Source organism: Poecilia reticulata, linkage group LG18 (assembly GCF_000633615.1).
Source record: "Poecilia reticulata strain Guanapo linkage group LG18, Guppy_female_1.0+MT, whole genome shotgun sequence".
Classification (NCBI taxonomy): domain Eukaryota; kingdom Metazoa; phylum Chordata; class Actinopteri; order Cyprinodontiformes; family Poeciliidae; genus Poecilia; species Poecilia reticulata.
Window position 1 is genome coordinate 11,159,435 of NC_024348.1, and position 13,492 is coordinate 11,172,926.

General features: G+C 39.9%; 1 protein-coding gene across 1 annotated transcript in view; it reads left to right on the plus strand.

The window, feature by feature from the left end:
• The first annotated feature begins 6 nt into the window (after positions 1-6).
• Positions 7-13,492, plus strand: part of LOC103480546 (uncharacterized) — a 39,124-nt gene continuing 25,638 nt past the window's right edge. Inside the window, exons 1-5 of the mRNA XM_008435527.2 lie at positions 7-199; positions 1,063-1,374; positions 4,870-5,181; positions 6,877-7,188; positions 12,284-12,595. Of these exons, the coding sequence (XP_008433749.2) occupies positions 1,272-1,374; positions 4,870-5,181; positions 6,877-7,188; positions 12,284-12,595 (1,039 nt within the window). The 5' untranslated portion in view covers positions 7-199; positions 1,063-1,271. The remainder of the gene's footprint in view (positions 200-1,062; positions 1,375-4,869; positions 5,182-6,876; positions 7,189-12,283; positions 12,596-13,492) is intronic.

Genomic DNA, 13,492 nt, shown 5'->3' on the forward strand with positions numbered 1-13,492 from the left:
GAGGTGGTCTGTAGAGAGCTGGACTGTGGACCAGCGCTGTCTACTACCAGTAATGCCACCTATGGTGAAGGAACAGGACAAATCTGGCTTGATGATGTGTCATGTGTGGGAAATGAAGATTCACTTACAGAGTGTCAGCATCAAGGATTTGGGATCCATAACTGCACACATGGGAAAGATGCTGGTGTCGTCTGTTCAGGTGAAACTAACAATTATTTAATGAAGTAAAGATATTGTTTAAAGGCTTAAATGTTGTGTGAATCAGTAAAAGTCCCCAAATAGAAAATCACTTTCTGGATTCCAGATCATATTGTTCTGTCAAATACAATTATTTAGTAGTTTGCTTTTGTTGGGATCAAGAAAAGAGATTAAAAATCTAGCTTGTGAACAATAGGGTCGAACATGGAAGATAATTCAGAATAAATTCCAACATACACCAAAACAATAAGAATGACAGGAGAATATACAGTATTTTATCTTTTATACATATATATAACAATTTGATTCAACAATTAAACACAGTTTTTGGTTAAATCTTTTTGTGGTCTTTTCTCAGCAAACTGAATAGTGCACTCTTTTGACTCATTTTCTCTTGTTGGTGGTGAGTGAATTTATTTCAAGGCTTAAATGTTGTGTGAATCAGTAAAATAAAAGTCCCCAAATAGAAAATTACTTTCTGGAGTCCAGGTCTTATTGTTTTGTCAAATACAATTATTTAGTAGTTTGCTTTAGTTACGATCAAGAAAAGAGATGAAAACAATCTAACTTGTGAACAATAGGGGGGAACACAGCAGATGAATCTGATTAAATTCCAACATACACCAAAACAATAAGAATGACAGCAGAATATATTTTATCTTTTGTACATATGTAACAATTTAGCTCAACAATTAATCTCTAAACACAGTTTTTGTTTAAATCCTTTTGTGTTTTTTTTTCTCAGCTCACTGAATAGTGCACTCTTTTGACTCATTTTCTCTTGTAAGTGGTGAGTGTATTTGTATTTTAGGAAATTTATGTCCATGCTGCTAAATATTGTTCTGTTTCTTCTTCTGCTTCCAGACCAGATCCGGTTAGCTGGTGCTGRATCAACACAATGTTCTGGAAGAGTTGAAGTCTACCACAATGGTGTCTGGGGAACAGTCTGTCATAATGGATGGGACTTAACAGATGCCGAAGTGGTCTGTAGACAGTTGGACTGTGGGACGGCGCTGGTKGCTACYAATTATGCTTTCTTCGGTCAAGGAACTGGACAAATCTGGCTCGATGACATGTCGTGTTTGGGAAATGAAACTTCACTTACAAAGTGTCAGCATCAAAGATTTGGGTTCAATTACTGTGGACACTGGCAAGATGCTGGTGTCATCTGCACAGGTGAAGCTGACATTTATTTCTCAAACAAATGTCTTTATAGAAAATATTTATCACTTAATCTCTTTGAGCACCAGTGAGAGCTGTTTGAAGTTATCTAAAACACTGGTCCCAAAACTGTAAACCACTTTTTTGGGACACATAACATTTTGTTCAGATAATTATTCATTTTATGTGTTGTTACAGTATTTCTTTAATCACTATGTTAACTTATGTTAGCATTCTGCTACTTTGAAATGCAACTCTTATTATACTGGCATTCCTGGTAATTCTAGCAGGAAACCTTGGATTTCTGTTTATTCAGGAACAACAAGTCAGCCTGCAGGGAAGTAGAAATATGCAAGACTTAATAAATTGCTGTGGAATAAAACAAATCCGCTTGATTGGAAGAAAAAAGACAAGAATTAATAAGGGATAAATGTTAACTTATTTCATTGGGCCACAGGTTGTTTCTTCTTATGGAGAGTTTTCAGGTCTAAGTTCACAGACAACGTTGTACATATACTTTGCAATGTGAAATTACATGGTTAAAAACCATTTATGCTTTATAACACACAATAATTAAAATAATCCACAAACTTCTCATCTTTCCACAAATGTTCAGCTTATTTGTAGTAAAGAGAGATAATCCTGAACAACATATTGTGTCAATGTAGGCAACCTGACGACTTTACAAGAAGAAATTTACAAGAAGGGTGCCACGTTGATGTTCTTGGCATTAAGGCGGCAGCCCCTCTCCTTGGGCTGCCTTATTGTGCTGGAGAGGTTTGAGTGTGCCAAGAAGTTATGCTGTCTGTGGATTCATGCCCCTGGTAGAGTCACCAAGGCAGAAAAGTCTTACATTTTTATTAGACTCTGACACCAGTCATACAGGGACCTGACAGACTGTATCAAAGGGCCCGGTACGGAAAACCACCCACAGTCCTCCCCAAGGGACAAGGCGCAGCCTGAGGAACCCTATGGTGGATAAGAACGTTAGATTTGTGTTCTCTGGCCCGGAAGCGGGTAACGGGTGCTCCACTGTGGAGCCAGGCCTGGAGGGGGCATGATGGCGAGCACCTGGTGGCCAGGCTTTTACCCATGGAGCCTGGCCGTGTTCAGCCCGAAGAGGAGACATGGCCCCCTCCCAGGCCCACCACCTGTTGGAGAGGCCAAAGGGGTCGGGTGCATTGTGTGTTGGGCGACAGCCGAGGGAGGGGACAGTGGCGGTCCGATCCTCAGTTACATGAAACCGGCTCTTGGGACGTGGAATGTAACTTCTCTGGTGGGGAAGGAGCCAGAGCTAGTGTGTGAGAGTGAGAGGATCCGACTAGAAATATTCGGCATCACCTCGACGCATGGCTCTGGTTCTGGAACCAGTCTCCTTGAGAGGGGCTGGACATACTTCCATTCTAGAGTAGCCCCTGTCTCGCCGTCTGTACGTTGGTGTTTACCATGGTGAATGAGAGGGTAACCTCCCTCCACCCACGGGTGGGGTGACGGGTTCTGACTGTTTTTTGTGCTTACGGGGTGAACAGCAATTCAGATTACACACCCGTCTTGGAGTCCTTGGAATGGGTACTGGAAAGGGCCCCTCCTGGGGACTCCCTTCTTTTGCTGGGGGACTTCAATGCTCACGTGGGATATGGCAGTGGCATGTTTGGGAGGATTGCTCTGTTGTTGGACATCTGTCCTTGTCACGGATTGTCCATAATGAACGTCATGCTAAGGCAAAAGGGTATACATGTGTGCACTTGGCACCAGGACATCTTGATGATCGACTTTGTCATCATTTCATTGGATCTGTGGCCGTATGTCTTGGACACATGGATGTGGAGCTGACCACTACCTGGTGGTGAATTATTTCTGGGGGGAACCTGGTCAGACCTGTCAGGCCAAAATGTTGTGAGCGTTTGTTGGTAAGGTGTAGCAGAGTCCCATGTGAGACGGAGCTTTACTCCCATCTCCAGTCAATCTTTGACATGTTGGGAGATGGAGGACATCAAGTCTGAGTGGACCATGTTCTGTGCCTCCATTGTTTTTGCGGCTTATCAGAGCTGTGGCAGCAAGGTTGTTAGTACCTGTCATTGCAGTAACTCTCGAACCCGTTGGTAGTCACCTTCAGTGAGGCATGCTGTCAGGCTAAAAAAGAAGTCCTATCGGGCCTTTTTGGCGTATGGATGTCCAGTAGTAGCTGACAGTCACAGGCATCTGGAGCGGCATCTGGCACGAGTGGTTGCTGAGACAAAAACTCGGACATGGATGGAGTTTGGAGAAGCCATTGAGAAAGACTTCTGCATGAGTGTGAGGGCATTCTGGTCCACCATCCGGCATCTCAGGAGGGGGAAGCATGCAGCAATAACACTGTTTATAGTGGGGATGATGTGCTGCTGACCATGACTCAGGACATTGTGGATCGGTGGGCAGAATACTTCAAAGACGTCCTCAATCCCACCAACATGCCTTCCATTGAGGAAACTGAGCCTCGGGACTCTGGTTCGGGTTCTCCAATCTCTGGGGACGAGGTCGCCGAGGTGGTTAAAAAGCTCCTCTGTGGAAGGGCCCCTGGGGTGGATGAGATTCGTTCTGGGTTCCTTAAGGCTCTGGATGTTGTAAGGTTGTGTTTGCTGACGCGACTCTGTAGTATTACATGGACATTGGGGGTTGTTCCCCTGGATTGGCAGTGGGGGTGACAATCCAGAGTGGGTGGTGGCCCCCTTGTTCAAAAAGAGGGACCGGAGAGTGTGCTCAAATTACAGGAGGGTCACACTCTTAAGCCTCCCTTGTAAGATCTATTCAGGGCTCCTGGAGAGGAGGGTCCGTTGGATAGTGGAACTTTGGATTCACAAAGAGCAGTGTGGTTTTCGTCCTGGTTGTGCAACACTGGACCAGCTYTACACCCTCAGCAGGGTCCTGGAGGGGGCATGGGAGTTTGCCCAACCAGTCTCCATGTGTTTTGTGCACTTGGAAAAGATGTTGGACCTTGTCCCTCGGGGGTCTTTTGGGGGTTCTCCGGGAGTATGAGGTACCGGGCCCTTTAGCACAGGCTCTCAGGTCCTTGTATGACCGGTGTCAGAGTCTAATAAAAATCTTTAAACTCAAATAAGGAAACTATAATGAAGAATAATGATAAAACAAAACTGAACTTGAGCATACCTGATGAACTAAGAGGAACAGAAAAACAGAAATAAACGAAACCAAACCCAAAAACAATATTGGGTTTTGTCCTAATATATTGTGACAAATATGTTAGGAGCATAAACTGACTGCTAAAAAGTGCACAGGTTTACAGGCTTGATATTTGTTAATCCAGACAGGCCTTGTGTTCTGACTATATGTGCTACTTCGTCAGATATTTCTACGATAGAGCAAATAGATAGCTGTGTCTGTCGGTGCTACGTGTCTAAAACATTTATGTCACCATCAAAAATCTTGAAGGTGACAAGATTTTTATGTTTTAGAAGATGTAAAAGTTAACAAATCCGAGTTAATATTTTTCTATGTATGTTCTTCTTCAAGAGCGTATCCGGTTAGCTGGTGCTGGAGCAACACGATGTTCTGGAAGAGTCGAAGTCTACCACAACAGTGTCTGGGGAACGGTCTGTGATGATGGATGGAGCTTAACAGATGCTCAGGTGGTCTGTAGACAGTTGGGCTGTGGAACAGCACTGTCTGCTAACATTAATGCCACCTTTGGTGAAGGAACAGGACAAATCTGGCTTGATGACGTGTCGTGTTTGGGAAATGAAACTTCAATAGCAGAGTGTCAGCATCAAGGATTTGGGATCCATAACTGTGGACACGGAGAGGATGCTGGTGTCATCTGCTCAGGTGAAACTAACAGATATGTAATGAAATATGTTCTGTGCTAGAGGCGGGGTACCTCCTGGACAGGTTGCCAGTCTGTCGACAAGATTAACAGCCATACACACACACTCACACCTTGGGAGAATTTAGAGAGACCAATTAACATGACAGTCTGTCTTTGGACTGTGGAAGGACACCAGAGAACCCGGAGATAACACATGCATGCAAAGGGAGAACATGCAAACTCCATGCAGAAAGTCCCTAGGCCAGGAATGAAACCCAGGACCTTCTTGTTGCAAGGCAACAGTGATACAAACTAAACCTCTGTGCAGCTCCAATATTGCAACCATTTTAATAATTTCTTTGGATGGGTTGCTGTAATTTTGATATTACCATATTTTCTGGACTATAAGCCACTACTTTTTTCCCAAGCTTTGAACCATGCTGTTTATAGTCCGGTGCGGATTTTATGTGGAACCACCAGGGGGCTCTTTAGCAGGAAGTAAATCATTGGAAGTCAAAATTGGAAATAAAAGAAGAAAGCGCGCATTAAAACGTGAATGGGGAAAATAGGGAATTGAAATTTGAGAATGTTGTTGATCAGTTAAATAGCATTGAGGGGAAAAGAAGATTTTTTTTACTGGGATCATGAGAATTTGAGATGTAGATATGAGGATCCAGTAGATGGCAGTACTGCAACAATAATGGATGCAAGCTGCTGTTGAAATCAGAAGAAGAAAGCACCTATTTTCATTTAGTACATACTAGTAGCAGACACCAAAGATCAACACTTTTACTGTTTCAGTTACCTTTCGGAAACTGCCGTAATAAGTTTAGTTAAATCTAAACTTGGCACCTTTTTTTTTTTTTTTCAACCGAAGTAAATGTGATATTCAATTGACCTGTTGTGGCTCAAATTTTGGGTGTCCGCCCCCCTTTGCTGCTGCTGCATCGTGGAAAACCTAGAGCGGCAGAGATATCTGCGGCTTATAGCCCGATGCGGGAAAATGCGGTACACAATGAGATAGCTAATTCTACCTGTTTACTTTTGAAAACCAACAGAGTACTGAAAAATACAAGGAGGTTAACCATTGCTCTAACTAAAGAATGCCTGTTCACACTTCTTTGATCCATGCAACTCCATTCGTCAAAACATGCATACGAGTATTTCGTATTTCTCGAGACCAAAGAACATTTTTATATGTTGAGGATTTTGAAATGTTTTGTAATGAGTCACAAGTATTTGAAGGTGCATATTAAATTCTAAATTATAGCATGAAAAAATAATGATTTAGGAGTGTACTAAGACTGAATTCCCACGTTGCTGATAAATGTTTAGCTCACAAAAATGTCCAATAAGGCTAAATTATGCTCAAAGGTTGGAGATGAAAATATAAAACTTATGAATAACAGGGGAGAAAACACACCAGATGAATCAGACTAAATTCCAACATTTCCCTCAATACCATTAATGACAGAGCATCTACTTTCATTAATAATGTAGGATAGATAATGGTATACATTTTACCTTTTGTACATATGTAACAATTTGGTTCACTAATGAAGGTCTAAACACATTTTGCATTATTTATAACTTTTTGCTTATTTTTTTCAGTTAACATTCAGCTCATTTTCACTTGCTAGTGTTGACTGTGATTGTGATTTAGGAAATTCAAATCCAAACTAAATATTGTTTTATGTTTTTTCTTCTGCTTCTAGAGCATATCCGGTTAGCTGGTGCTGGATCAACACAATGTTCTGGAAGAGTTGAAGTCTACCACAATGGTGTCTGGGGAACAGTCTGTGATGATGGATGGAGCTTAACAGATGCTGAGGTGGTCTGTAGAGAGTTGGGCTGTGGACCAGCACTGTCTGCTACCAGTATTGCTACCTTTGGTGAAGGAACAGGACAAATCTGGCTTGATGATGTGTCGTGTTTGGGAAATGAAGTTTCACTTACAGAGTGTCAGCATCGAGGATTTGGGAACCATAACTGTGGGCATGGAGAGGATGCTGGTGTCATATGTTCAGGTGAAGCTGATACTTATGTCTTTAAACAAATGTCTATTGAATATATTTATCATTTAACGACTTAATTGCTTTGTGAACCATTAAGAGTTGTTTGAATCATCTAAAACAGAAGTCCCAAAAATATAAACCACTTTGCATCCAGGTTCACATTACATTTTGTTCAGATAATTGCGTATGTACTAGGGTAGGGCTATGTACTACGACTTTTGAGTTGTTACCGTATTTCTTTAACCACCGTGTTAACTTGTGATAGCATCCTTAAAACCTAAGAACTGGGAGATTTTCTCACTCTTATTTTATTTTTACCTTACTGCTCTTCACCTCCAAGTTGAACCAGGGCAAAATGCCCCCATTTGACCCCTAGGACATTAGCAGTATTCTACAACGACTTCAGATTTTAGAAATGAAGATTTAACAGATGGAGGTGAACTTTGAGATCAATGCTACCTGTGGAAATGAAACAACGCTTCCTCAAATCAGCAGAGAGGTCGCACACCCCAAGCAGCTCACTCTGGATCATTCAGGGCGCCAAGCCGAAACAAAAGTCTCACACTGCAGATCCCTTGAGACAACTAACGGGGAGAACCCCTCACCTGGACGAATCGGCATGGCCGGCTCTGAGCCGAAACCTACCTTTAAAGTCAACTCCTGCACTGCTCTCATAGATTAATAAGTCAACTTATTAATCTATAAATCAATAGACAGATCTATATAAAGATATAATCTATGTTTTCGTCTAATATTTGTATGGCATTAAAATAACCTGGAACTTTTGTTTTTCCACTGAAAGCTCTGGTTTGCACAATAAATGCCATGTGGGTGAAGTTTTATAGCTGATACTCTGATGTCCCATTCTCCTGAAGGCAGCACAGAGCTGCACCACCAGAAACTGGCAACTACCGAAGAGAAGAGCAGCTATGATTAATGTAGTTACAGTTCTATCCATTTTTTAATGTTGCAGAGCTCAGTCGTTTTGCAAATAGTTAAAAGTTTAAACTGTCATGCTGTACATCTTTTATCTTGTCATTTGTTTAATATTTAACAACTAGAAAATGGCACAAAATAAGAATATTTTTTCCACTCTGATTGGCTGCTGTTAGGTCTACCAATTTTAACTTGAATGTTCATTGCATTTTTTGTAGACGCCTGTGAATTGTAGGTGCAAAGTAGCCTGCAAATTATTTGGTGGGGGGCGGTGAGGGACCTGGATAAAGGCTAGGGGGGTGTTGGCCCAAAAAAGGTTGAGAAACACTGTCTTAAGCTGTAATGGTGTAGATAAGTTGGTAGATGATTTTCAGTGTAAAGTTTCAGATATCATTGATTACATTGCCTCCATTAAAGTGAAGGTTGTGTCTGGTAGGAAGAAATCTCCATGGAGAAATGCACAAATAGTTCAATCTGCAAAACAACTTAGCCATTGGGCTGAATGCAAATGGTGTAAAACTCAACTTCATGTTTACTATGACATTTATAAAGAAAGACTATGTAACTATCACTCAACACTAAAACATGCAAGAGAGGCTTTCTTTGCAGATGTCATAAACAAAAACATTAACAATGCTCGAGCTTTATTTGCTACTGTTGACAGGCTCACAAACCCTCCTGTGACGTTGCCGCCTGAATTTCAAACTAATGCTGCCTGCAACAAGTTTTCCAGCTTCTTTTCAGAGAAAATAAAAAAATCAGAGAATTAATCTGCACATCCACTCTAAAGCCAGTACCATTGTTGTGCCCAAACAAAACAAATGCAGGAACAATGACAAAATTTTAACTACTTAATTATAAAACTCTAGAAGAAATTATAAGTCAATTAACCTCCAGTTCCTGCTGTCTGGATGTCCTACCCACACATTTCTTTAAGAAAGTTTTGCCAGTCGTAGCCAATGATTTAATCCAAATAGTAAACTTCAGGTGTTTTCCCCTAGGCTTTCAAAACAGCAATTATCAAACCATTGATAAAAAAGTAAAAGAACAATTTAGACAAATCAATACTGCAGAATTATAGGCCGATCTCCAACCTCCCATTCATATGCTAAGTTATTGAAAAATCTGTTTTTAGACAATTAAATAACTTCCTAACAATAACCAATCACTTTGACTCCGTCCAGTCTGGTTTTCATGCTCACCACAGCACGGAGACGGCCGTTGTAAAAGTGTTCAATGACATCCATGTAAATACAGATAGTGGGAGAACCACAATGCTGGTTCTGTTGGACCTCAGTGCAGCTTTTGACACTGTTGACCATGACATTTTACTGAATCGACTGGAGACTTGGGTCGGACTCTCCGGTCCAGTGCTCCACTGGTTTGAATCTTACATAAAGAACAGGGATTTCTTTGTTTCATTCAGAAACTTCTCATCAGAGAGGTCAAAGGTCACATGTGGGGTACCCCAAGGTTCAATCCTAGGACCCCTTCTTTTCAGTATTTATATGCTCCCATTGGCTCAGGTTATAACAGGAAATAAGATTAGCTACCATAGCTATGCAGATGATGCACAGTTCTACATCACAATGTCACCGTGTGACTCTGAACCCATCCAATCACTGAATAGATGCTTAGAACAGATCAATGTGTGTGGATATTCCAAAACTTTCTCCAGCTGAATTGAAACAAAACTGAAGTTATTATCTTTGGACCTAAAGAGGAGCGAACTAGAATCAATGCACAGCTTCAGTTAGTACAACAGAAAACCAGCGATCAGGCCCGAAACCTGGGAGTAGTGATGGACTCTGACCTGAACCTTCAGAGCCACATTAACACAGTCACAAATTTGGTCTTCTATCACCTGAAGAACATCTCTAGGGTTAGAGGACTTATGTCTCAGCACGATCTGGAGAAACTCATCCATGCATTTATCTTTAGCCGCATTGGTTACTGCAACAGCGTCTTCACAGGTCTGACTAATAAATCAATCAAACAGCTGCAGCTGATCCAGAATGCTGCTGCTCGGGTTCTCATTAAAACCAGGAAGATAGAGCACATAACACCAGTTTTAAAGTCCCTACACTGGCTCCCTGTAGCTCAGAGAACAGACTTTGAAATAATGTCGTTAGTTTATATATCACTAAATGGCTCAGCACCACATTACCTTAAAGATGTGTTGTTGTTGTTGTACCAACCATCTACACTCCTCAATCCCAGTTAAATAGTGTTTCAACTAAAGACCTAAGGGTTAGAGTTCCAGTTGACAGCCTTCAACTAAAGTCCTAGGGGTTAGAGCCCCAGTTGACGGCGTTTCAACTAAAGTTCGAAGGGTTAGAGTCCCAATTAACAGCGTTTCAGCTAGAGTCCTAGTTAAATGGTGTTTTAGCAAAAGTTCTATAGGGTAAAAAAGGGGAGCAGGTTTTAATGTCTTTTATCTTTATTTTATATACATATATATTTTTTCTCTCTCTTTTTACTGTTTACTCAGTGCTATATGATTCTGGGTTTTAGTTTTTAATGATGTAAAGCACTTTGAAATGCTTTGCTGCTGAAATGTGCTATACAAATAAAATTTGATGGATTGATTGATCCTGCTACTTTGAAATGCAATGGTCAGTGCACTGGCATTGGTGTAAAAACTGTGGTTTTCAATTTTTCTGGAGCATCAAGCCAGCCAGCAGGGAAGTAGAAAGATTTAAAACTCAAAAATAAAATCTGGCATGAACATTTATGCTTTATAACACAATAATTATAAGAACCCACAAACTTCTCATCTTTCTACAGAAGTTCAGCTTATGTGTATTGAAGAGACATAATACTAAGCAAAACATCCTATGCCACTATATGGCAACCTGCAAGACTTTACAAAAAGGGTACAGCTCAGAGGGTACAGAAAATATTTCACATAAAGAACCTAAGATGGCAGCTCAGTGAGAGAGCTTTGACTGACAGATTGACCCACCAGGTCATGTCTGTATGTTTACAGTTCACAACAGTCACCCCATTGTCACCAACTCAATAACTATTTTACTATTTTACTGAAATTTCAGACAAAAAAATGGTATAAGCCAATATCGGAATCTTTTTTTTTCTTCTTCTTTCTTCTTCCTTACTAAAGAAAACTTTTGGTTTTACTAATTGCTTTTTGATGTGTTACTGGAAGTCAGATACTTCCCCATAAGATTTCTTACTCTTCCTGTTTCCTTAAAAGCCCACAAAGTATGCTTAAAAGTACATTAAAATTAGATTCTACTTGAAGAATTTCTGTTCACTCTTCTTTCAGCCTTACAATTTTATTAATCAGAAACTAGACTTTCAAGATGTTTTTCTAGACTGAAAAACATCTTGAAATCTTATAGATTTTGAAATGTTTCAGACAGATAAGTCTTCAGAAAATCTAAGACACCATAGAAATGTAATGAGTCACAAGTATTTGAAAATCCATACAGTTTTAACTAGAAGCTTACATACATTAAACAGACATTCATTTTTCACAATATGACATAAAATCAAGATCATTGTTTCCACTTTTGTTCAATTAGTACTACGGAAATGTTTTCTTTTTTTACAAAATGCTATTTTTATTTTTGTTTTTCTGTTGAGGTTAAAAACACTAAGATTACTATGGACTGATGCAGTTCACAAAATAGATGGCATCATGAGGAAAGAACATTATGTGGAAATACTGAAGCAACATCTCAAGACATCAACCATTAAATTAATACTTGGGTGCAAATAGTCTTTTGTCAAACAGCCAAAATGGTTACAAAGTGGCTTAAGTATAACAAAGTCAACATTTTGGAATGGCCATCACAGACAATCCATTCAAATATTAATAGGAAAAGTTGGAAAGGCATCTATCTGCGAGCTAGACAGACTACAAAAATGGCTGAGTGGAGGAATGGGCCAAAATTCCTGACAATTATTTAAGAAGTGGTAGGGCATCCAAAATGTTTGACCCAAGTAATACAGTTTAGTAAAGTGTATTTAGCTTTTTTACTTTGAAGAAAGTCATAAAAGTTGGCTTAAAATATCCTCTCTCTAATTATTCTGGCATTTAGCAAATGCTGATATTTTTGGTAATCTAATTGATCTAAAATACACAACGTTCATTCTGATTTCATTCTACGAGCTAAATATTTTTCTATGTTTCTTCTTCTGCTTCAAGACTATATCCGGTTAGCTGGTGATGGATCTACACAATGTTCTGGGAGAGTTGAAATCTACCACAACAGTACCTGGGGAACAGTCTGTGATGATGGATGGGACTTAACAGATGCTCATGTGGTCTGTGGACAGTTGGGCTGTGGACCAGCACTGTCTGCTACCACTAATGCTACCTTTGGTGAAGGAACAGGACAAATCTGGCTTGATGACGTGTCGTGTTTGGGAAATGAAGATTCACTTACAGCATGTCAGCATCAAGGATTTGGGATACATAACTGTCTACATAGGAAAGATGCTGGTGTCATCTGCTCAGGTAAAACTTTTTTTTTTATGTGGTTTTGTTGGCTATAGTCGCCTTTACTTGAAAGTAGTTAGTCAGGAAAGAGGGCAATGAGAAGGGGGAAGACATGCGGTAAATTCCGCCAGGCCAGGAACCGAACCCGCAACCACGGCCATGAGGACCAAGGCCTCAATGCGCGTTTCGTGCTTTGCCCCTGCACCGGTTATACCTATTTATTTAAGGGCATAAATGTTGTGTGATCCAAATAAAAGTCCCCAGATAGTAAATCTGTTCTGGTGATCTTAAATGTATTTTTTATTTATGTTTTCATTCAACATGTGTATTTATTTAAACACTTAAGTATTGTGTGTGAACTATTAAGAATTTTTTGAAGTTGTCTAATACAGAGGTCGCCAAATAGTAAACTTGTGTCCAAATTCACATAAAATTTTGTTCAGACACAATGTCTTAGTAGATTTTCTACTCCAATTGCTATAAAAGTTATTTAACTACCATATTAACTGGTGTTAAGCATTCTGGTACTTTGAAATGCAAGCTTTAGTGTTCTAGCATTTCTGGCAAAGTAGAACTTTAGTAGAACACTACAATAGTTCTACTTTAGTTCTACACAGAAACTGTGGTAATTACACAGAAACCACAGAAACTGTAGAAACTGTGGTAATTACTGTGGTAGTAATTACCACAGTTTCTGGTAATTACTACCAGAAACTGTGGTAATTATACATGTAATTAACATGTATTCAGGAAAAGAAAATTTACCTGTGCCAGATTTTGGGTTTTCATGAGCTCTATGCCAAAATCATCAGTATTAAACCAATAAAAGACCTGAAATATTTCAGTTGGTGTGCAATGAATCTAAAATATGTGACAGTTTAATTTTTATCATTACATTATGGAAAATAATGAACT